This window comes from Oncorhynchus clarkii, chromosome 17 (genome assembly GCF_045791955.1).
Source record: "Oncorhynchus clarkii lewisi isolate Uvic-CL-2024 chromosome 17, UVic_Ocla_1.0, whole genome shotgun sequence".
NCBI classification, from domain to species: domain Eukaryota; kingdom Metazoa; phylum Chordata; class Actinopteri; order Salmoniformes; family Salmonidae; genus Oncorhynchus; species Oncorhynchus clarkii.
In genome coordinates, this window is record NC_092163.1 from 79,465,358 (window position 1) to 79,491,821 (window position 26,464).

The 26,464-nt window shown below is 45.4% G+C and overlaps 1 protein-coding gene across 1 annotated transcript in view; it reads left to right on the top strand.

Moving 5' to 3' along the window:
- Nucleotides 1-26,464, top strand: part of LOC139371460 (dedicator of cytokinesis protein 3-like) — a 339,147-nt gene that overhangs the window by 234,300 nt on the left and 78,383 nt on the right. The window contains exons 14-21 of the mRNA XM_071111887.1: nucleotides 6,651-6,776; nucleotides 9,581-9,598; nucleotides 21,569-21,693; nucleotides 23,380-23,542; nucleotides 24,466-24,572; nucleotides 25,146-25,317; nucleotides 26,178-26,275; nucleotides 26,367-26,450. Coding sequence (XP_070967988.1) covers nucleotides 6,651-6,776; nucleotides 9,581-9,598; nucleotides 21,569-21,693; nucleotides 23,380-23,542; nucleotides 24,466-24,572; nucleotides 25,146-25,317; nucleotides 26,178-26,275; nucleotides 26,367-26,450 — 893 coding nt within the window. The remainder of the gene's footprint in view (nucleotides 1-6,650; nucleotides 6,777-9,580; nucleotides 9,599-21,568; nucleotides 21,694-23,379; nucleotides 23,543-24,465; nucleotides 24,573-25,145; nucleotides 25,318-26,177; nucleotides 26,276-26,366; nucleotides 26,451-26,464) is intronic.

A 26,464-nucleotide genomic window follows, 5' to 3' on the forward strand; every position in this document is an offset into this window, starting at 1 on the left:
TAACACCAACTATGGTATGTTATGTTGCCTAACGTTTATCACTCATGTCACCACTATAACACCAACTATGGTATGTTATGTTGCCTAACGTTTACTCACTTAACATCTATATCCACTATAACACCAACTATGGTATGTTATGTTGCTTAACGTTTACTCACTTAACATGTCGGGATATCCACTATAACACCAACTCTGGTATGTTACGTTGCCTAACGTTTACTCACTTAACATGTCGTGTCGGGAACCTAACCCAACTATGGTATGTTATGTTGCTCTATATCCACTATAACACCAACTATGGTATGTTAACCTAACCCCTGACTCTATATCCACTATAACACCAACTATGGTATGTTAACCTAACCCCTGACTCTATATATCCACTATAACACCAACTATGGTATGTTAACCTAACCCCTGACTCTATATCCACTATAACACCAACTATGGTATGTTAACCTAACCCCTGACTCTATGTCCACTATAACACCAACTATGGTATGTTAACCTAACCCCTGACTCTATGTCCCACTATAACACCAACTATGGTATGTTAACCTAACCCCTGACTCTATGTCCACTATAACACCAACTATGGTATGTTAACCTAACCCCTGACTCTATGTCGGGATATCCACTATAACACCAACTATGGTATGTTAACCTAACCCCTGACTCTATATCCACTATAACACCAACTATGGTATGTTAACCTAACCCCTGACTCTATGTCCACTATAACACCAACTATGGTATGTTAACCTAACCCCTGACTCTATGTCGGGATATCCACTATAACACCAACTATGGTATGTTAACCTAACCCCTATGTTATGTTGCCTAACGTTTACTCACTTAACATGTCGTGTCGGGATACCCACTATAACACCAACTATGGTATGTTATGTTGCCTAACGTTTACTCACTTAACATGTCGGGATATCCACTATAACACCAACTATGGTATGTTATGTTGCCTAACGTTTACTCACTTAACATGTCGGGATATCCACTATAACACCAACTATGGTATGTTATGTTGCCTAACGTTTACTCACTTAACATGTCGTGTCGGGATATCCACTATAACACCAACTATGGTATGTTATGTTGCCTAACGTTTACTCACTTAACATGTCGTGTCGGGATATCCACTATAACACCAACTATGGTATGTTATGTTGCTTAACGTTTACTCACTTAACATGTCGGGATATCCACTATAACACCAACTCTGGTATGTTACGTTGCCTAACGTTTACTCACTTAACATGTCGTGTCGGGATATCCACTATAACACCAACTATGGTATGTTATGTTGCTTAACGTTTACTCACTTAACATGTCGGGATATCCACTATAACACCAACTATGGTATGTTATGTTGCCTAACGTTTACTCACTTAACATGTCGTGTCGGGATATCCACTATAACACCAACTATGGTATGTTATGTTGCTTAACGTTTACTCACTTAACATGTCGTGTATGTTACGTTGGATATCCACTATAACACCAACTATGGTATGTTATGTTGCCTAACGTTTACTCACTTAACATGTCGTGTCGGGATATCCACTATAACACCAACTATGGTATGTTATGTTGCTTAACGTTTACTCACTTAACATGTTGGGATATCCACTATAACACCAACTATGGTATGTTACGTTGCCTAACGTTTACTCACTTAACATGTCGGGATACCCACTATAACACCAACTATGGTATGTTATGTTGCCTAACGTTTACTCACTTAACATGTCGGGATACCCACTATAACACCAACTATGGTATGTTATGTTATGTTGCCTAACCTTTACTCACTTAACATGTCGGGATACCCACTATAACACCAACTATGGTATGTTATGTTGCCTAACGTTTACTCACTTAACATGTCGGGATATCCACTATAACACCAACTATGGTATGTTATGTTGCCTAACGTTTACTCACTTAACATGTCGGGATACCCACTATAACACCAACTATGGTATGTTATGTTGCCTAACGTTTACTCACTTAACATGTCGGGATATCCACTATAACACCAACTATGGTATGTTATGTTGCCTAACGTTTACTCACTTAACATGTCGTGTCGGGATATCCACTATAACACCAACTATGGTATGTTATGTTGCTTAACGTTTACTCACTTAACATGTCGGGATACCCACTATAACACCAACTATGGTATGTTATGTTGCCTAACGTTTACTCACTTAACATGTCGTGTCGGGATATCCACTATAACACCAACTATGGTATGTTATGTTGCCTAACGTTTACTCACTTAACATGTCGGGATACCCACTATAACACCAACTCTGGTATGTTACGTTGCCTAACGCCTATGTAATTGATTCGTGGGTTTAGACATCCGTCTTACTCCAAAACAAGATATTATTGAGTAGTTTAAATGAATAGTGTTTAATTCATATAATCACACAGAATGTCAGGTATCAGGGCTGGAACAGAAGCCTGCTCACCCATTAGCTAGATCTCTAGGAGCAAGGTTGGCCATGCATATTCTAGGTGGTTATGTATAGTTATTTCAATTTCACCCTTTTTTTCTCCCCAATTTCATATTTACGATCTTGTCTCCCCAATGGGCTCGGTAGAGGTGAAGGTCTAGTAATGCGTCTTCCCGAAAACAAGAAGCCACACTTCTTAACACCTGCTCGTTTAACCCGGAAGCCAGTCTCACCAATGTGTCGGAGGAAACACAGTTCAACCGACGGTCGTCCTGCAGGTGCCCGACCCGCCACAAGGAGTCGCTAGAACGCGATGAGCGAACTAATTCCCCCCCCCCGGGCCAAACCCTCCTCTAACCCGGACGACGCTGGGCCAATCGTGCGCCGCCCTATGGGACTCCCGGTCACGGCCGTAAACATAGAAATTAGACCAGGACTTGCTTCCTTATTCTCAAGTGATATATCATTTAGTATGTCGTATTATCAAAGTTCTCTCTTTGGGACTAGCAATCTGTTATCTAGCTAGCTTAGCTGCTAGCTCGGTAGCTAACGTTGTTTTATACCAAATCAAACTAGCGTTTATGTCATTAAAACTACTAATATTGGATGGCTGTCTATCCTATTTATACTTTATCTAGTACGCTAGCTAGTGGACGTTACCTAGAATAGATGGTAAACAACTTCCTGTGTGCAACACATCATCCTGGTGCCGCCACTCCGTGCTGCTGGCGTTACTATCGATGCAGGCAATGCAACCCGCTGTGGTGCTTCTTTGGGAAATCTCTTAAACTTTTATTTTGTAAAATAGATTCGTCCTCCCTCGGGTCATAAAGACCATCCCACCTACAAATACTATGGTCAAAGCATTTTGATCTTGAGAAAACAACTAGATCGAGTTAGCTAGCTTAGCTGTTTATAAACACACCGGATGGTCTTTGTGGTTCCAGGGTTCACTTCCCACTGCTCCTCGAAAAGCTGTTAAAAAGGTCTGTACTAGTGAAGCACTGAGGACCGAGGCCCCCCGAGGGGTCTCTGTGTTTCTTTAAAATTGTATTTTGGGATCTTAAAATGTTTTCAGTTTAAACTTAAACGACTAAAGCCAGAAATAAAGTTTGTAGAAAAGATAATGGAGCTATATATATATATTATTTGAGAGCTAACAATCACCTCAGTTAAAAACTATACAGCCAGGGAGAATCTAAAATTCTCTAAATGTCATGGCATTGGGCCCTCATTGATTTTGTTTTAATGTTTGATCACTCAGATAGCATAAGAACAAGGCATAAAGCCACGTCAAACTGTGTAAGATTGCAGGACATTTGCAATTAGAACAGCAACATTTTATCGCTGTGGCCAAGAGGAGGGCCTTTAAAATGTTTGGCCCCCCCCCCGCAAATTTTGCTACCATTGCTAAAAATAATTCTATGCGAAACACTGGCATGTGTGTGTCTCACGCCCTCTGCCCAGCCCCTCGCAAGGATGACACACAGTCTCACCACTTCCCTTCACTCTGGTAATCTCTGTAATTGGTAGCCAATATGAATGTCATTCTCTTAATTGATCAATCAAGAGGACGTGAAGAGGCTCAATACCCGTCCCTCTCAAAGCTCATTGGAGGAGAGGATCCATTGTCCCTCACCTCGGACCTCCTCCTCCAATGAGCTTTGAGACGGACGCGAGAGGAATCAACGATGGGAGGTCAGAGCCTTACACCCCCTTAATTACATGATAAATATTCTTTACCTCATAACCGTAGTCTCCATCTACCCACAACACACAGTTTTACCTCATAATCGTAGTCTCTATCTACCCACAACACACAGTTTTACCTCATAACCGTAGTCTCCATCTACCCACAACACACAGTTTACCTCATAACCGTAGTCTCTATCTACCCACAACACACAGTTTTACCTCATAACCGTAGTCTCCATCTACCCACAACACACAGTTTACTCCATCTACCCATAACACACAGTTTACCTCATAACCGTAGTCTCCATCTACCCACAACACACAGGTTACTCCATCTACCCACAACCCACAGTTTTACCTCATAACCGTAGTCTCCATCTACCCACAACCCACAGTTTTACCTCATAACCGTAGTCTCCATCTACCCACAACCCACAGTTTTACCTCATAACCGTAGTCTCCATCTACCCACAACCCACAGTTTTACCTCATAACCGTAGTCTCCATCTACCCACAACACACAGGTTACTCCATCTACCCACAACCCACAGTTTTACCTCATAACCGTAGTCTCCATCTACCCACAACCCACAGTTTTACCTCATAACCGTAGTCTCCATCTACCCACAACACACAGGTTACTCCATCTACCCACAACACACAGGTTACTCCATCTACCCACAACACATTTCCACGTCACAGTGTACTTGGACAAGGTCTGACTGGTTTCTATCTAACGATTCATCTAATAGCTGCAGATATAGTGGCTCATTATTTTTTCACCCAGTGCAGATCTGATTTGCGAGGATCTTTTTGTTTTCTTTCTCCATTTTAGATTGAAGCAGAAAGCTCCCTTTCTCCTCAGCTCCGTACATCCGTGGGAGTTTCTGCAGCTGCTCAGAGTTAGTTAGCTGTTAAGCATCCTCAGGGACACATGCAATATGTATGAAACTTTTAACTACTGCAGAGACATTACCTCAGGCTTTCGTGCTTTAAATGGTTGCAAAAAGCCTGAGAATGGCAGGCAGAATGAGAATGTATTTTCTATATTAAAAGTACACTAGTAGTAGGATATGTGGTGTTAAGGGGAAGAGGCGCATGTAGTCTTACACACACACTCATATGCACTGACACGCTAACACACACACTCACACACACGCTAACACACACACTCATATGCACTGACACGCTAACACACACACTCATATGCACTGACACGCTAACACACACGCTAACACACACGCTAACACACACGCTAATACACGCCATACCCCCTGTCCCACATATTCACACACACACACTAGTGGTAGTGTTTTAGTAATGTCAGAATGCCGTAGTGTCTGCAGTAGTGGGGAAGGCGCTGCAGGGCTCAGTCACAGTATTCCTCCATGCTGGCACCATCTCTAAATGTCTGGTAATTTTCTGCCAGAAAAACAGCAATCCTGACAACGTTTTCTAATGTGAAATTAATAAGTGAAACTGTCTTGTCTGTTGTCCCCTTCACCATCCCGGTCTGATCAGATCTTAACAGAAAAAGGCCTGAGGAGATACTTCGTCTTCGTCGTCGTCGTCGTGCTAGGTCCCCACTGGGCACACCCTGGTTGAATCAACGTTGTTTCCACGTCATTTCAATGAAATTCCGTTGAACCAACGTGGAATAGATGTTGAATTGACGTCTGTGCCCAGTGGGTCTGATCATCTCTCTGTCTTCTTCTACTCAGGTCTGATCATCTCTGTCTTCTTCTCCTCAGGTCTGATAATCTCTCTGTCTTCTTCTCGTTAAGTCTGATCATCTCTCTGTCTTCTTCTCCCCAGGTCTGATCATCTCTATGCCTTCTTCTCCCCAGGTCTGATCATCTCTCTGTCTTCTTCTCTCCAGGTCTGATCATCTCTCTGTCTTCTTCTCGTTAAGTCTGATCATCTCTCTGTCTTCTTCTCCTCAGGTCTGATCATCTCTCTGTCTTCTTCTCCCCAGGTCGGATGATCTCTCTGTCTTCTTCTCGTTAGGTCTGATCATCTCTCTGTCTTCTTCTCGACAGGTCTGATCATCTCTCTGTCTTCTTCTCCTCAGGTCTGATCATCTCTCTGTCTTCTTCTCGCCATGTCTGATCATCTCTCTGTCTTCTTCTCCTCAGGTCTGATCCTCTCTCTGTCTTCTTCTACTCAGGTCGGATCATTTCTCTGTCTTCTTCTACTCAGGTCTGATCAGCTCTCTGTCTTCTCGTTAGGTCTGATCATCTCTCTGTCTTCTTCTCGTTAGGTCTGATCATCTCTCTGTCTTCTCGTTAGGTCTGATCATCTCTCTGTCTTCTTCTCCTCAGGTCTGATCATCTCTCTGTCTTCTTCTACTCAGGTCTGATCATCTCTCTGTCTTCTCCTCAGGTCTGATCATCTCTCTGTCTTCTCCTCAGGTCTGATCATCTCTCTGTCTTTTTGTTTGTTCTGATCATATCTCTGTCTTCTTCTCCCCAGGTCTGATCATCTCTCTCCAGCTACTGCGAGGAGAGATGGAACAGATCAGGAGAGAGAACCCAATGATCTTCAATAGAGGCGTGGCCTTGACACGCAAGCTGGGTTTCCCCGATGTCATCATGCCAGGTGAGGTTTAAAAAAAAAATCAATTTAAATCAAATACAACTTTATTAGGACAATCTTAAGAACGGTGTTTCAAACATCTACAACACACGAGCGTAGAATCAGTATTTCTGTGGACGTTAGGGCTGAGGAGTGTGTATGAGGCAGGCGTAATGTACAGGGTGGTACACCTGTCTCTGCTCTCTCTAGGTAAATAGGACCCAGGAAGTTTTATTCTGACAATGTGACCTGACCAGTACGAACTCTGAACCCTGCTCTGGGCCTATCTATCTGTTTGTTTGTCCATCCTTTTGTCGGTCAGTCAGTCACGTGCACTGTTGTGGTCCACATTCCTCACGTGCACTGTTGTGGTCCACATTCCTCACGTGCACTGTTGTGGTCCACATTCCTCACGTGCACTGTTGTGGTCCCATTCCTCACGTGCACTGTTGTGGTCCACATTCCTCTCGTGATTGATGTTGTCTGCACTTTACTCCCCCCCCCCCCCAAATAACATCTATATTCCACTCAGCTTCTAAATCCTCATTCCATTATCGCATCTCGTTATTGGTTAGTTTTAGTGTGTATAGTTCAGCTCCAGTCTATCTTTATAATTTAAAAGAAGGATCTGCTTTCCAGCTGGCCTCATTGTGTTAAACTCAGGATCTGCTTCCCAGCTAATCCTCATTGTGTTAAACTCAGGATCTGCTTCTCAGCTAATCCTCATTGTGTTAAACTCAGGATCTGCTTCCCAGCTAATCCTCATTGTGTTAAACTCAGGATCTGCTTTCCAGCTAATCCTCATTGTGTTAAACTCAGGATCTGCTTTCCAGCTTTCATTGTGTTAAACTCAGGATCTGCTTTCCAGCTAATCCTCATTGTGTTAAACTCAGGATCTGCTTTCCAGCTGTCTTCATTGTGTTAAACTCAGGATCTGCTTTCCAGCTAATCCTCATTGTGTTAAACTCAGGATCTGCTTTCCAGCTGTCCTCATTGTGTTAAACTCAGGATCTGCTTTCCAGCTGTCCTCATTGTGTTAAACTCAGGATCTGCTTTCCAGCTAATGCTCATTGTGTTAAACTCTGGACCTGCTTTCCAGCTTATCCTCATTGTGTTAAACTCAGGATCTGCTTTCCAGCTGTCCTCATTGTGTTAAACTCAGGATCTGCTTTCCAGCTGTCCTCATTGTGTTAAACTCAGGATCTGCTTTCCAGCTAATCCTCATTGTGTTAAACTCTGGACCTGCTTCCCAGCTAATCCTCATTGTGTTAAACTCTGGACCTGCTTTCCAGCTAATCCTCATTGAGTTAAACTCAGGATCTGCTTTCCAGCTGTCCTCATTGTGTTAAACTCAGGATCTGCTTTCCAGCTAATGCTCATTGTGTTAAACTCTGGACCTGCTTTCCAGCTAATCCTCATTGTGTTAAACTCAGGTTTCTGCTTCCCAGCTGTCCTCATTGTGTTAAACTCAGGATCTGCTTCTCAGCTAATCCTCATTGTGTTAAACTCAGGATCTGCTTCCCAGTTGGCCTCATTGAGTTAAACTCAGGATCTGCTTCCCAGCTAATCCTCATTGTGTTAAACTCTGGATCTGCTTTCCAGCCAATCCTCATTGTGTTAAACTCAGGATCTGCTTTCCAGCTAATCCTCATTGTGTTAAACTCAGGATCTGCTTTCCAGCTGTCCTCATTGTGTTAATGATGTATTGTGTGAAATGCCAGTACATCAGTAGGTCTGAGTAACTGATTGGTCAGAGAGTACGGTTCAGTATTCATAGATTTATAAATGTTTATTTCTCCACGGGATTGATGGTGGCAAGTATTAGCAGATGTGGGTTCAAATGGTATTTTAAATCATTTCACTTCATCTGTGATTGATAAAGCTTGCCTGACTTAATAGATCAATAGGTAATAAATAGGTACCCTGTCAATCTGGCACTCCAGGCAGGCTAAAGAAAACCCTTCAAACCCTTGCAGATTCTTTAAAGTATAGTATTTGGACCCCGGTCTGAGAAGCAGTAGGGTTCAGCTGACTCAATCCGATCTGGGGATGAAATAATGTATTGCCCTCTGATTACATGGAAGGGAAACAAAATAGTGGCGTTCTTTTTTGTAGATGGCCGGCCTGGTTGTCATGGAGACAAGTTAATGAGAGCACTTTGTCAGGCTGCATGCTACAAGCTAGCTATAGTTACACTTAGCATGGCCCAATTGAAGTGGTAAGAGTAGTCTCTTTCAACAGCCGTCATTCTGTAGTTTGCTTTTCCTTTTCTCCCATGTCATGTGTTACTGTGTCTCTTTCTGTGTCCCCGGTGTCATTCTGGCCCCTCCTCCCTGGTGTCCATCTGGTACCTCCTCCCTGGTGTCGATCTGGCCCCTCCTCTCTGGTGTCCATTTGGCCCCTCCTCCCCGGTGTCCATCTGGTCCCTCCTACCCGGTGTCCATCTGGCCCCTCCTCCCTGGTGTCCATCTGGCCCCTCCTACCCGGTGTCCATCTGGTCCCTCCTCCCTGGTGTCCATCTGGTCCCTCCTCCCTGGTGTCCATCTGGTCCCTCCTCCCTGGTGTCTATCTGGTCCCTCCTCCCTGGTGTCCATCTGGCCCCTCATCCCTGGTGTCCATCTGGCCCCTCCTACCCGGTGTCCATCTGGTCCCTCCTCCCTGGTGTCCATCTGGTCCCTCCTCCCTGGTGTCCATCTGGTCCCTCCTCACTGGTGTCCATCTGGTCCCTCCTCCCTGGTGTCCATCTGGCCCCTCATCCCTGGTGTCTATCTGGCCCCTCCTACCTGGTGTCCATCTGGCCCTTCCTCCCTGCCCCCCGCTCACCATAGAGACGGAGGTAAATTGGTGTAAGTGCAGCCCCTCTGTGCCCCTGCCTGACTCTTCCTCTACATTGCTCTGTCTGCCTGACTCTTCCTCTACATTGCTCTGTCTGCCTGACTCTTCCTCTACATTGCTCTGTCTGCCTGACTATACCTCTACATTGCTCTGTCTGCCTGACTCTTCCTCTACATTGCTCTGTCTGACTGACTCTTCCTCTACATTGCTCTGTCTGCCTGACGCTTCCTCTACATTGCTCTGTCTGCCTGACTCTTCCTCTGCATTTCTCTGTCTGCCTGACTCTTCCTCTACAATGCTCTGTCTGCCTGACTCTTCCTCTACATTGCTCTGTCTGCCTGACTCTTCCTCTACATTGCTCTGTCTCCCTGACTTCCTCTACATTGCTCTGTCTGCCTGACTCTTCCTCTACATTGCTCTGTCTGCCTGACTCTTCCTCTACATTGCTCTGTCTGCCTGACTCTTCCTCTACATTGCTCTGTCTCCCTGACTTCCTCTACATTGCTCTGTCTGCCTGACTCTTCCTCTACATTGCTCTGTCTGCCTGACTCTTCCTCTACATTGCTTTGTCTGCCTGACGCTTGCTCTGCTTTGCCCTGTCTGGCTAACTCCTTGCTTAGCGATTCAGTGAACCACCTTGTGTGATGAGTAATATTGCGTGCGACCTAAAGAACTAATTCCTAGTCTTCAGCTGAGACGGTTGAAAGCTCTGCGGGATCGGTGTCCCCCCCCTCGCGGGACGGTTGAGCTAACATGGGTTAATGTGATTAGCATGAGGTTGTAAGTAACAAGAACATTTCCCAGGACATAGACATATCTGATATGTACAGAAAACTTAAATTCTTGTTAATCTAACTGCACTGTCGTATTTACAGTAGCTACTACAGTGAAAGAATACCATGCTATTGTTTGAGGAGAGTGCACAGTTATGAACTTGAAAATGTATGAATAAACCAAGTAGGCACATTTGGGCAGTCATGATGCAACATTTTGAACAGTTATGTAATTGTTCATTGTAATAGTCAAACATTTTACACATACACTGCTCCCATCTAGTGGCCAAAATCTAAATTGCACCTGGGCTGCAATAATACCTTGGCCTTTCTCTTGCATTTCAAAGATGGTACAATTATTTCATTTTTTTAAACGCATCTTTTTTAATTATTTTTATTATCTTTGACCAGATCTAATGTGTTATAATAGCCTACATTAATTTCACATTTCCACACATTTCAAATTGTTTCCTTTCAAATGGTAACAATAATATGCATATCCTTGTTTCAGGGCCTGAGCTACAGGCAGTTAGATTTAGTTGTGTCATTTTAGGTTCATAAAAAAAAGGGTCCGATTGTAGCGTACATGGACCCTACATGGACACATCTAGTCTAGTACTCAGCCCTACATCTAGTCTAGTACTCAGCCCTACATGGACACATCTAGTCTAGTACTCAGCCCTACATCTAGTCTAGTACTCAGCCCTACATGGACACATCTAGTCTAGTACTCAGCCCTACATGGACACATCTAGTCTAGTACTCAGCCCTACATCTAGTCTAGTACTCAGCCCTACATGGACACATCTAGTCTAGTACTCAGCCCTACATCTAGTCTAGTACTCAGCCCTACATGGACACATCTAGTCTAGTACTCAGCCCTACATCTAGTCTAGTACTCAGCCCTACATGGACACATCTAGCCTAGTACTCAGCCCTACATGGACACATCTAGTCTAGTACTCAGCCCTACATCTAGTCTAGTACTCAGCCCTACATCTAGTCTAGTACTCAGCCCTACATGGACACATCTAGCCTAGTACTCAGCCCTACATGGACACATCTAGTCTAGTACTCAGCCCTACATCTAGTCTAGTACTCAGCCCTACATGGACACATCTAGCCTAGTACTCAGCCCTACATGGACACATCTAGTCTAGTACTCAGCCCTACATCTAGTCTAGTACTCAGCCCTACTTGGACACATCTAGCCTAGTACTCAGCCCTACATGGACACATCTAGCCTAGTACTCAGCCCTACATCTAGCCTAGTACTCAGCCCTCATGGACACATCTAGCCTAGTACTCAGCCCTACTGGACACATCTAGCCTAGTACTCAGCCCTACTTGGACATATCTAGCCTAGTACTCAGCCCTACATCTAGCCTAGTACTCAGCCCTACATGGACACATCTAGTCTAGTACTCAGCCCTACATGGACACATCTAGCCTAGTACTCAGCCCTACATGGACACATCTAGCCTAGTACTCAGCCCTACATGGACACATCTAGCCTAGTACTCAGCCCTACATGGACACATCTAGTCTAGTACTCAGCCCTACATGGACACATCTAGCCTAGTACTCAGCCCTACATGGACACATCTAGCCTAGTACTCAGCCCTACATGGACACATCTAGCCTAGTACTCAGCCCTACATGGACACATCTAGCCTAGTACTCAGCCCTACATCTAGCCTAGTACTCAGCCCTACATGGACACATCTAGCCTAGTACTCAGCCCTACATGGACACATCTAGCCTAGTACTCAGCCCTACATGGACACATCTAGCCTAGTACTCAGCCCTACATCTAGCCTAGTACTCAGCCCCACATGGACACATCTAGCCAAGTACTTAGCCCTACATCTAGCCTAGTACTCAGCCCTACATGGACATATCTAGCCTAGTACTCAGCCCTACATGGACACATCTAGCCTAATACTCAGCCCTACATGGACACATCTAGCCTAGTACTCAGCCCTACATGGACACATCTAGCCTAGTACTCAGCCCTACATGGACACATCTAGCCTAGTACTCAGCCCTACATGGACACATCTAGCCTAGTACTCAGACCTACATGGACACATCTAGCCTAGTACTCAGCCCTACATCTAGCCTAGTACTCAGCCCTACATGGATACATCTAGCCTAGTACTCAGCCCTACATCTAGCCTAGTACTCAGCACTACTTGGACACGTTTAGCCTAGTACTCAGACCTACATGGACACATCTAGCCTAGTACTCAGCTCTACATGGACACATCTAGCCTAGTACTCAGCCCTACATCTAGCCTAGTACTCAGTCCTACATGGACACATCTAGCCTAGTACTCAGCCCCACATGGACACATCTAGCCAAGTACTCAGCCCCACATGGACACATCTAGCCTAGTACTCAGCCCTACATGGACACATCTAGCCTAGTACTCAGCCCTAGATGGACACATCTAGCCTAGTACTCAGCCCTACATGGACACGTTTAGCCTAGTACTCAGACCTACATGGACACATCTAGCCTAGTACTCAGCTCTACATGGACACATCTAGCCTAGTACTCAGCCTTACATCTAGCCTAGTACTCAGCCCTACATGGACACATCTAGCCTAGTACTTAGTCCTACATCTAGCCTAGTACTCAGCTCTACATGGACACATCTAGCCTAGTACTCAGCCCTACATCTAGCCTAGTACTCAGCCCTACATGGACACATCTAGCCTAGTACTCAGCCCTACATTGACACATCTAGCCTAGTACTCAGCCCTACATGGACACATCTAGCCTAGTACTCAGCCCTACATGGACACATCTAGTCTAGTACTCAGCCCTACAGCCCTCAGCCCTCAAATGGTAACAATAATATGCATATCCTTGTTTCAGGGCCTGAGCTACAGGCAGTTAGATTTAGTTGTGTCATTTTAGGTTCATAAAAAAAAGGGTCCGATTGTAGCGTACATGGACCCTACATGGACACATCTAGTCTAGTACTCAGCCCTACATCTAGTCTAGTACTCAGCCCTACATGGACACATCTAGCCTAGTACTCAGCCCTACATGGACAGTCATCTAGCCTAGTACTCAGCCCTACATCTAGCTAGTACCTACATGGACACATCTAGCCTAGTACTCAGCCCTACATCTAGTCTAGTACTCAGCCCTACATGGACACATCTAGTCTAGTACTCAGCCCTACATCTAGTCTAGTACTCAGCCCTACATGGACACATCTAGTCTAGTACTCAGCCCTACATCTAGTCTAGTACTCAGCCCTACATGGACACATCTAGCCTAGTACTCAGCCCTACATGGACACATCTAGTCTAGTACTCAGCCCTACATCTAGTCTAGTACTCAGCCCTACATGGACACATCTAGCCTAGTACTCAGCCCTACATGGACACATCTAGTCTAGTACTCAGCCCTACATCTAGTCTAGTACTCAGCCCTACATCTAGTCTAGTACTCAGCCCTACATGGACACATCTAGCCTAGTACTCAGCCCTACATGGACACATCTAGTCTAGTACTCAGCCCTACATCTAGTCTAGTACTCAGCCCTACATGGACACATCTAGCCTAGTACTCAGCCCTACATGGACACATCTAGTCTAGTACTCAGCCCTACATCTAGTCTAGTACTCAGCCCTACTTGGACACATCTAGCCTAGTACTCAGCCCTACATGGACACATCTAGCCTAGTACTCAGCCCTACATCTAGCCTAGTACTCAGCCCTCATGGACACATCTAGCCTAGTACTCAGCCCTACTGGACACATCTAGCCTAGTACTCAGCCCTACTTGGACATATCTAGCCTAGTACTCAGCCCTACATCTAGCCTAGTACTCAGCCCTACATGGACACATCTAGTCTAGTACTCAGCCCTACATGGACACATCTAGCCTAGTACTCAGCCCTACATGGACACATCTAGCCTAGTACTCAGCCCTACATGGACACATCTAGCCTAGTACTCAGCCCTACATGGACACATCTAGTCTAGTACTCAGCCCTACATGGACACATCTAGCCTAGTACTCAGCCCTACATGGACACATCTAGCCTAGTACTCAGCCCTACATGGACACATCTAGCCTAGTACTCAGCCCTACATGGACACATCTAGCCTAGTACTCAGCCCTACATCTAGCCTAGTACTCAGCCCTACATGGACAAATCTAGCCTAGTACTCAGCCCTACATGGACACATCTAGCCTAGTACTCAGCCCTACATGGACACATCTAGCCTAGTACTCAGCCCTACATCTAGCCTAGTACTCAGCCCCACATGGACACATCTAGCCAAGTACTTAGCCCTACATCTAGCCTAGTACTCAGCCCTACATGGACATATCTAGCCTAGTACTCAGCCCTACATGGACACATCTAGCCTAATACTCAGCCCTACATGGACACATCTAGCCTAGTACTCAGCCCTGGACACATCTAGCCTAGTACTCAGCCCTACATACATGGACACATCTAGCCTAGTACTCAGCCCTACATGGACACATCTAGCCTAGTACTCAGCCCTACATGGACACATCTAGCCTAGTACTCAGACCTACATGGACACATCTAGCCTAGTACTCAGCCCTACATCTAGCCTAGTACTCAGCCCTACATGGATACATCTAGCCTAGTACTCAGCCCTACATCTAGCCTAGTACTCAGCACTACTTGGACACGTTTAGCCTAGTACTCAGACCTACATGGACACATCTAGCCTAGTACTCAGCTCTACATGGACACATCTAGCCTAGTACTCAGCCCTACATCTAGCCTAGTACTCAGTCCTACATGGACACATCTAGCCTAGTACTCAGCCCCACATGGACACATCTAGCCAAGTACTCAGCCCCACATGGACACATCTAGCCTAGTACTCAGCCCTACATGGACACATCTAGCCTAGTACTCAGCCCTACATCTAGCCTAGTACTCAGTCCTACATGGACACATCTAGCCTAGTACTCAGCCCCACATGGACACATCTAGCCAAGTACTCAGCCCAACATGGACACATCTAGCCTAGTACTCAGCCCTACATGGACACATCTAGCCTAGTACTCAGCCCTAGATGGACACATCTAGCCAAGTACTCAGCCCTACATGGACACGTTTAGCCTAGTACTCAGACCTACATGGACACATCTAGCCTAGTACTCAGCTCTACATGGACACATCTAGCCTAGTACTCAGCCTTACATCTAGCCTAGTACTCAGCCCTACATGGACACATCTAGCCTAGTACTTAGTCCTACATCTAGCCTAGTACTCAGCTCTACATGGACACATCTAGCCTAGTACTCAGCCCTACATCTAGCCTAGTACTCAGCCCTACATGGACACATCTAGCCTAGTACTCAGCCCTACATTGACACATCTAGCCTAGTACTCAGCCCTACATGGACACATCTAGCCTAGTACTCAGCCCTACATGGACACATCTAGTCTAGTACTCAGCCCTACATGGACACATCTAGCCTAGTACTCAGCCCTACATGGACACATCTAGCCTAGTACTCAGCCCTACATGGACACATCTAGCCTAGTACTCAGCCCTACATGGACACATCTAGGACACATCTAGCCTAGTACTCAGCCCTACATGGACACATCTAGCCTAGTACTCAGCCCTACATGGACACATCTAGCCTAGTACTCAGCCCTACATGGACACATCTAGCCTAGTACTCAGCCCTACATCTAGCCTAGTACTCAGCCCTACATGGACACATCTAGCCTAGTACTCAGCCCTACATGGACACATCTAGCCTAGTACTCAGCCCTACATGGACACATCTAGCCTAGTACTCAGCCCTACATCTAGCCTAGTACTCAGCCCCACATGGACACATCTAGCCAAGTACTTAGCCCTACATCTAGCCTAGTACTCAGTCCTACATGGACATATCTAGCCTAGTACTCAGCCCTACATGGACACATCTAGCCTAATACTCAGCCCTACATGGACACATCTAGCCTAGTACTCAGCCCTACATGGACACATCTAGCCTAGTACTCAGCCCTACATGGACACATCTAGCCTAGTACTCAGCCCTACATGGACACATCTAGCCTAGTACTCAGACCTACATGGACACATCTAGCCTAGTACTCAGCCCTACATCTAGCCTAGTACTCAGCCCTACATGGATACATCTACTCACATCTAGCCTAGTACTCAGCCCTACATCTAGTACTCAGCACTACTTGGACACGTTTAGCCTAGCCTAGTACTCAGACCTACAGTGGACACATCTAGCCTAGTACTCAGCTCTACATGGACACATCTAGCCTAGTACTCAGCCCTACACATGGACACATCTAGCCCCACAGTACTCAGCCCCACATGGACACATCTAGCCTAGTACTCAGCCCTACATGGACACATCTAGCCTAGTACTCAGCCCTAGATGGACACATCTAGCCAAGTACTCAGCCCTACATGGACACGTTTAGCCTAGTACTCAGACCTACATGGACACATCTAGCCTAGTACTCAGCTCTACATGGACACATCTAGCCTAGTACTCAGCCTTACATCTAGCCTAGTACTCAGCCCTACATGGACACATCTAGCCTAGTACTTAGTCCTACATCTAGCCTAGTACTCAGCTCTACATGGACACATCTAGCCTAGTACTCAGCCCTACATCTAGCCTAGTACTCAGCCCTACATGGACACATCTAGCCTAGTACTCAGCCCTACATTGACACATCTAGCCTAGTACTCAGCCCTACATCTAGCCGAGTACTCAGCCCTACATCTAGCCTAGTACTCAGCCCTACATGGACACATCTAGCCTAGTACTCAGCCCTACATCTAGCCTAGTACTCAGCCCTACATGGACACATCTAGCCTACATCTAGCCCTACATCTACCCTAGTACTCAGCCCTACATGGACACATCTAGCCTAGTACTCAGCCCTACATCTAGCCTAGTACTCAGCCCTACATGGACACATCTAGCCTAGTACTCAGCCCTACATGGACACATCTAGCCTAGTACTCAGCCCTATATGGACACATCTAGCCTAGTACTCAGCCCTACATCTAGCCTAGTACTCAGCCCTACATCTAGCCTATATAGCCTAGTACTCAACAAGTCATGTTTCAGTAGTGTCTGACTGACTCCTTCCTGCTACTGTAAAATAACCTGAAATAATCCATGTTTGTGTGAGCATACATGATTGTGTGTGTGTGTGTGAGTCATGGGCAGCTAATGGGAAATTAAAGCTTTAATGGGGTCCGATCTACTAAGACCCAGATACCATCGATCCACCATGTGATTGCAGCCACATATCATCTAGTGCTAGTCAAACTTAGTGCACTATATATATAGGGAATAGGGTTCCATAGGGCTCTGGTCTAAAGTAGTGCACTATATAGGGAATAGGGTTCCATATGGCTCTGGTCTAAAGTAGGGCTAGCCTCTAGTACTCAGCCCTATATGGACACATCTAGCCTAGTACTCAGCCCTACATCTAGCCTTATACTCAGCCCTACATCTAGCCTAGTACTCAGCCCTACATGGACACATCTAGCCTAGTACTCAACAAGTCATGTTTCAGTAGTGTCTGACTGACTCCTTCCTGCTACTGTAAAATAACCTGAAATAATCCATGTTTGTGTGAGCATACATGATTGTGTGTGTGTGTGTGAGTCATGGGCAGCTAATGGGAAATTAAAGCTTTAATGGGGTCCGATCTACTAAGACCCAGATACCATCGATCCACCATGTGATTGCAGCCACATATCATCTAGTGCTAGTCAAACTTAGTGCACTATATATATAGGGAATAGGGTTCCATAGGGCTCTGGTCTAAAGTAGTGCACTATATAGGGAATAGGGTTCCATATGGCTCTGGTCTAAAGTAGGGCACTATATAGGGAATAGGGTTCCATAGGGCTCTGGTCTAAAGTAGTGCACTATATAGGGAATAGGGTACCATTTAGGATGCACAACACAGAGGGCCTCCTGAGTGAGGTGGTGGTCTACAGCACTGCGTCACAGTTGCTAGCTGTGCCATTAGAGATCCTGGTTTGACTCCAGGCTCTGTTGCAGCCGGCCGTTACCGGTAGATCCATGGGGCGGCGCACAATTGGTCCAGCGTCGTCCGGTTTAGGGGAGGGTTTGGCCGTCAGGGATGTCCTTGTCCCATCGCGAACTAGCGACTCCTGTGGCGGGCCGTGCGCAGTGCACGCTGACACGGCCACCAGGTGTACAGTGTTTCCTCTGACAAATTGGTGCGGCTGGCTTCCCGGATTAAGTGGGCATTGTGTCAGAGAAGCAGTGCGGCTTGGTTGGGTCGTGTTTCGGAGGACGCGTGGCTCTCGACCTTCGCCTCTCCCGAGTCCGTACGGGAGTTGCAGCAATGAGACAAGACTGTAACTACCAATTGGATAGAGAAAAAATGGATGCAGCCACTTCCACCTAGCGTCTCCGGCATTTATATAATTTATTTATTATGAACACAGAAATACTAACGGACTGTGTTACAATGTCCCTAAGTGATATGCCATTGGATATTGGCACATAGCCACAGTCTAACCAGGCGTTGAAAGCAAACACAGTCTGTCTGTCTATCTTCACATTCATATTACCGTCATCATTCCTATACAATCTTTCCTCATATAGGGTAATCTCCTCCGGTGCCACGGATGTTTATATGTTTATGGGTATACAGTATATCTCCGTTTCCATTTGCAATCACATGAGGACTGTGAATGAGTGAGTGGAGGCTTTTCACATTCTTTAAATGGGCAAGGTGGTATTTGGAGAAGATGAGATGGATTTGATGGGTGTTTGGATCGAGAGCGAGGTAAGCGAGAGGGGGAGAAACAGAGAGGCAGTGAGTCAGAGAGAGTGGGGCTGGGGAGAGCTAGATAAAGAGAGCGAGAGAAGACAGAAAGAGCAAGAGAGAGAGAACAGAGAGAGAGAACAGGGAGAGAGAACAGAGAACAGAGAGAGAGAACAGAGAGAGAGAACAGAGAGAGACCAGAGAGAGAGACCAGAGAGAGAGAACAGAGAGAGAGAACAGAGAACAGAGAGAGAGAACAGAGAGAGAGAGAGAGAGAGCACAGAGAACAGAGAGAGACCAGAGAGAGAGAGAGAGAGAGAGAGAGAGCACACAACAGAGAGAGATATTATGTAATAATGTGGTTAAACTGTAGTAATATTACTGTAATAATGTAGTTAAACTGTAGTAATATTACTGTAATAATGTAGTTCAATTGTAGTAATATTAATGTAATGTAGTTAAACTGTAGTAATATTACTGTAATAATGTGGTTAAACTGTAGTAATATTACTGTAATAATGTAGTTAAACTGTAATAATATTAATGTAATAATGTAGTTAAACTGTAGTAATATTATGTAATAATGTGGTTAAACTGTAGTAATATTACTGTAATAATGTGGTTAAACTGTAGTAATATTACTGTAATAATGTAGTTAAACTGTAATAATATTAATGTAATAATGTAGTTAAACTGTAGTAATATTATGTAATAATGTAGTTAAAATGTAGTCATGTGGCTTCCTCATCTTTAATGCATCACTAAAACATCTAAAAGGGGTTTTCTGTGATGTTCGCTACTTGAGAAACACACACGTAAAACCCCTCTTACTGTACAATCTGTCTGTGATCCAGCCCACCAATCAATACACACTGTTCCTCTTAAAGACAATGGATGCTCATTGTTCCCAGCTTTTCAATATTAATGGTTAGTACCGTGTAGAACAGCAATCAGACTCACTGAATTCTGAGGAAGGAAAGCATCTCCTAAAAAATACCATTATCCATGGCAGAATATTCATTGATGTAGTATGTAATAACATCATGGAGATATAGAGATGTTTTACTCTAAGTAATATCTCCTTTTTAGAATCCGAAGCTTCTTAGACTTTACTGTACAATATCCACACACATCGTAGTCCCAACAGTTGATCTCTTGGTTTAGAACTCACCCATAGACAATGATGGATTGAGCTTCTAACATTCATTTTAACAGTCAAAAAAATATCTTAAGCTTTAGAACCAGGACGAAAAAAAGAAATGAGAGCATTGGCTATCACTCTGAATAGGATGGAGTGCGTGTGTGTGTTGACGCGTGTGTGTGTTTGTTTGTGTGTGTGTTGACGCGTGTGTCTGTTTGTGTGTGTGTGTGTGTGTTGACGTGTGTGTGTGTGTGTTGACGCGTGTGTGTGTGTGTGTTGACGCGTGTGTGTGTATGTGTGTATGTTCACACATACGTGTGTGTGTGTGTGTGTGTGTGTGTGTGTGTGTTTGTGTGTGTGTATGTTCATATGTGTGTGTGTGTGTGTATGTGTGTGTGTGTGTGTATGTGTGTGTGTGTGTGTGTGTGTGTATGTGTGTATGTGTGTGTGTGTATGTGTGTGTGTATGTGTGTGTGTGTGTGTGTGTGTATGTGGGTAAATAGGTCAACAGTTTCGAAAAGATCAATGATGTGTTTCGGCATCTAGCAGCACATCCAGGGGGTGGAGCATGTTAGCTGAGTGTTTACCCAGGGAAAAGGTCATGTTTTGGGAGGGGAAGTGAAGGAGAGGGATCAAATCAAATTTTATTTGTCACATACACATGGTTAGCAGATGTTAATGCGAGTGTAGCGAAATGCTTGATGGATCTCTGGAGGTGGAAGATCTGGGTGTAAACTCTACTCTCACAGCCTCTCTCTACCACAGCCTCTCTCTACCACAGCCTCTCTCTACCACAGCCTCTCTCTACCACAGCCTCTCTCTACCACAGCCTCTCTCTACCAGCCGGAATCACTGTTATGTCATAGACAGAAGCGTCATGTCTTACAAGGCCTATCCAACAGACACTACTTTGACCAACCAATCTACGGAGAGTGAATTAATTTCAGTCATTTTTTGTATTTTTTTTTTTACCAACAACCCAAAGTTGAGCCCCTTGATGTAAATTAGGTGTGTCTGTCTAATCTCCCCAGGTGACATCCGTAACGACCTGTACCTCGTCTGTCTAATCTCCCCAGGTGACATCCGTAACGACCTGTACCTCGTCTGTCTAATCTCCCCAGGTGACATCCGTAACGACCTGTACCTCGTCTGTCTAATCTCCCCAGGTGACATCCGTAACGACCTGTACCTCGTCTGTCTAATCTCCCCAGGTGACATCCGTAACGACCTGTACCTCGTCTGTCTAATCTCCCCAGGTGACATCCGTAACGACCTGTACCTCACCTTAGAAAGAGGAGACTTTGAGAGGGGAGGCAAGAGTGTCCAGAAGAACATTGAGGTCACCGTCTACGTGCTCTTCGCAGACGGAGAAATACTCAAAGTAGGTGTTTTCTTTCTTCCTGAAGACCTTAATAAAACGTCAGGCGACTCTACGAATATGTTTTATACACTAAACAAAAAATCGATAAACGCAACGTTTAAATACGTTGAGCTGAAATTAAAGATGCCAGATATTTTCCCACAAAAAGCGTATTTCTCTAAAATGTTGTGAACAAATTTGTTTACATCCCTGCTAGTGAGCATTTCTCTTTAGCCAAGATAATTCATCCACCTGACAGGTGTGGCATATCAAGATTAAACAGCATGATCTTTACACAGGTGCACCTTGTGCTGGAAACAATAAAAGTCCACTCTTAAACACAATGCCACAGATGTCTCAAGTTTTGAGGGAGCAGTGCAGTTGGCATGCTTTTATTTTCTCCAGCACAAGGTGCACCTGTGTAAAGATCATAGGAAGAGATGTTGCCAGATAATTTAATGTTCATTTCTCTACCATAAACCGCCTTCAACGTTGTTTTAGAGAATTTTGCAGTGCGTCCTGCAGGCCCCATAACCACAGACCACGTGTAACCACGGCAGCTCAGGACCTCCACATCCGGCTTCTTCACCTGCGGGTTTGTTTGAGACCAGCTCCTCGGACAGCTGATGAAACTGTGGGTTTACAAAACCAAAGAATTTCTTCAGAAACCGTCTCAGAGAAGCTCATCATCCTCACCAGAGTCTTGACCTGACTGAAGTTCGGCGTCGTAAGCTCACCTCCGATGGTCATTGACACAGAGATATCTTGATGAGATCCCGAGGCCCATTGTCGTGCCATTCATCCACCTCCATCACCTCATGTTTCAAGCATGATAATACATGGCCCAATGTCACAAGGGTCTGTACACAATTCGTGGAAGCTGAAAATGTCCCAGTTCTTCCATGGCCTGCATAATCACCAGACAAGTCGCCCAACGAGCATGTTTGGGATGCTTCCCGCCAATATCCAGCAACTTCACACAGCAATTGAAACAATTGAAAAGAAGTGGGAGGACAAATTTCCAAAGTCCACAACCAACATCCTGATCAATTCTACGCGAAAGAGATTTGACGCCTTACAGGAGGCTAACGGACTGGTTGAATTTTTTTTAAAGGTATCTGTGACCAACAGAAGAAACTTTCAATGTTCTTGAAATTGTCCGGATTGACTGACCTTCATGTCTGAAAGTAGTGACGGACTGTTGTTTCTCTCTGCTTATTTGAGCTGTTTGAGCTTGCCATAATATGGACTTGGTCTTTTACCAAATAGGACTGTCTTCTGTATACCCCCTACCTTGTCACAACACAAGTGATTGGCTCAAACACATTAAGAAGGAAAGAAATTCCACAAATGAACTTTTAACAAGACACACCTGTTAATTGAAATGCACTCCAGGTGACTACCTCATGAAGCTGGTTGAGAGAATGCCAGGAGTGCAAAGCTGTCATCAAAGCAAAGGGTGGCTATTTGAAGAATCTCAATTATAAAATATATTTAGATTTGTTTAACACTTTGTTGGTTACTACATGATTCCATATGTGTTATTTCATAGTTTTGATGTCCTCACTATTATTCTATAAATGTAGAAAATAGTAGAAATAAAGGAAAACCCTGGAGTTTGGACTGGTACTGTATGTGAAACAATCTAAATAGTTGTATGGTGTCCGTGTGTGTCTGTATCAATATGTACTTACCTGTTCTTCTCAGGACTGTATCAGCCTGGGCAGTGGTGAGCCCCACATCAGTGAACATCGCTCATTTGTCCTCTACCACAACAACAGCCCCCGCTGGAGCGAGGTGGTTAAACTACCCATCCCCATAGACCGCTTCAGAGGGTCACACCTACGCTTCGAGTTCAGACACTGCTCCAGTGAGTACTGACCTGGTCACTACATTCAGACACTGCTCCAGTGAGTATCGACCTGGTCTCTACATTCAGACACTGCTCCAGTGAGTACCGACTTGGTCTCTACATTCAGACACTGCTCCAATGAGTATCGACCTGGTCTCTACATTCAGACACTGCTCCAGTGAGTACCGACTTGGTCTCTACATTCAGACACTGCTCCAATGAGTACCGACTTGGTCTCTACATTCAGACACTGCTCCAGTGAGTACCGACTTGGTCTCTACATTCAGACACTGCTCCAGTGAGTACCGGCCTGATCTCTACATTCAGACACTGCTCCAGTGAGTACCGACCTGGTCTCTACATTCAGACACTGCTCCAGTGAGTACCGACCTGGTCTCTACATTCAGACACTGCTCCAGTGAGTACCGGCCTGGTCACTACATTCAGACACTGCTCCAGTGAGTACTGGCCTGGTCTCTACATTCAGACACTGCTCCAATGAGTACCGACCTGGTCTCTACATTCAGACACTGCTCTAGTGAGTACTGGCCTGGTCTCTACATTCAGACTCTGCTCTAGTGAGTACTGGCCTGGTCACTACATTCAGACACTGCTCCAGTGAGTACCGACCTGGTCTCTACATTCAGACTCTGCTCCAATGAGTACCTGCCTGTTTTCTAGATCGGTATGCACTGTGCTACTCTTTTGTTTTAATATTCCTTCAAGTGGTTCAGCTAGGTATTGTCACGGTCTAGAGAAAATGTTCAGTGACTCTTGAAGTTGAAGATTCACTTCAGTAGTTCTTATTGGGTAGCAATAGTATTGTTTTTCCTTAGTACTAGCCTTGTCACTAGACCTGTAGCTTTGGTAAGGGCGGACGGCTGGGTTACAGAGACCAAATGATTGACGATCTCTCTCTGTTCTTCCTCTCTTCTCTACAGCCAAAGACAAGGGGGAGAAGAAGCTGTTTGGTTTTGCCTTCACACCACTGATGAGAGAGGACGGGACAACGCTGTCAGACGAGAGTCACGAGCTCTTTGTGTACAAGGTTAGTCAGGAGGCTGTTCTCTCTGTCTTTTTGTCTCCATCACAATCTCTCTCTGTTTCTCTGTCTCTGTCCCCACCACAATCTGTCGCTCTATCTCTCTGTCTCTCTGTCTCTCAGTCTCTCTGTCTCCATCACAATCGTTCTCTGTCTCTCTGTCCCCTGCACAATCTGTCTCTCTATCTCTATCACAATCTGTCTCTTTGTCTCTCTGTCTCTCTGTCTCCATCACAATCTGTCACAATCACTTATGACATAGTCTGTCCTCTCAGGCCAGTTTTTGTTTGTGGTTTCATTTGCCAGGCTATGATCACTAATTCTGTGATTAGGTACTTATTTGTTTGGGGTCTTCTACACAGGTTAAGTATTCAGCTAAAGTGAAGTCCGGTAGCATTCCATCTTTCTCTGATCTACAACCTGATCTCTATCTCTGTCTCCATCTCTGTCTCTGTTCCTGTCTTTCTCTCTGTCTCTCTCTCTGTCTCTCTCTCGCTGTCTGTCTGTCTGTCTGTCTGTCTGTCTGTCTGTCTGTCTGTCTGTCTGTCTGTCTCTGTCTCTGTCTCTCTCTCTCTCCAGTGTGATGAGAATGCTACGTTCAGTAACCATGCGTTGTACCTGGGTCTGCCCTGCTGTAAGGAGGACTTCAACGGCTGTCCCAACATTCCCTCCAGCCTCATCTTCCAACGCAGCACCAAGGAGACCCTCTGGATCTCCACACAGCTCTCCTCCACCAAGCTCACACAGAATGGTAGGTCATTTCTCCTCCACGAAGCTCACACAGAATGGTAGGTCTCCACTCCTCCACCAAGCTCACACAGAATGGTAGGTCTCTTCTCCTCCACCAAGCTCACACAGAATGGTAGGTCATTTCTCCTCCACGAAGCTCACACAGAATGGTAGGTCTCCACTCCTCCACCAAGCTCACACAGAATGGTAGGTCTCTTCTCCTCCACCAAGCTCACACAGAATGGTAGGTCTCTTGTCCTCCACCAAGCTCACACAGAATGGTAGGTCTCTTCTCCTCCACCAAGCTCACACAGAATGGTAGGTCTCTTCTCCTCCACCAAGCTCACACAGAATGGTAGGTCTCTTCTCCTCCACCAAGCTCACACAGAATGGTAGGTCTCTTCTCCTCCACCAAGCTCACACAGAATGGTAGGTCTCTTCACCTCCCCTCTCATCTCCCTTCCCCTGCTCTCCTCTCCTACCCTCTATTCCTCTCCTCTCTTCCCCTCTCCTCTCCCCTCCTCTCCTCTCTTCCCCTCTCCTCTCCTCTCTTCTCCTCTCCTCTCCACTCCCCTCCTCTCCTCTCCTCTCCTCCCCTCTCATTTCCTCTCTATTCCTCTCCTCTTTTCCCCTCTCCTCTCCTCTCTATTCCTCTCCTCTTTTCCCCTCTCCTCTCCTCTCTTTCCCTCTCCTCTCCTCTCCTCTCCTCTCCTCTCCTTTCCTTTCCTCTCCTCTCCCCTGCTTTCCTCTCCTTTCCTCTCCTCTCCCCTGCTCTCCTCTCTTCTCCTCTCACCACCATTTTGTCAGCCAAGTTGATCTTGATCTAATTTCGATTTTTGTTAGATTCCAATCCCAATTCTGATTCTGTTTTTTGATTCACAGTGGACCTGCTTGCGTTGTTGAAGTGGAAGGCCCACCCTGACAGAGTGATGGACATCCTGGGGAGACTACGTCATGTCAGTGGAGAGGAGATCGTCAAGGTCGGACAGACTTACTAATACACCTTTACCATCTACACGATCTATGAAATGTACAGCCACATGTTCAACAACCACATGTTCAATCTTACAGTTTCTCCAAGACATCTTGGACACGCTGTTTTCCATCCTGGATGACAACACTGACAAGTACGGTCCCCTGGTGTTCCAGTCACTGGTGAGAAACCTTTT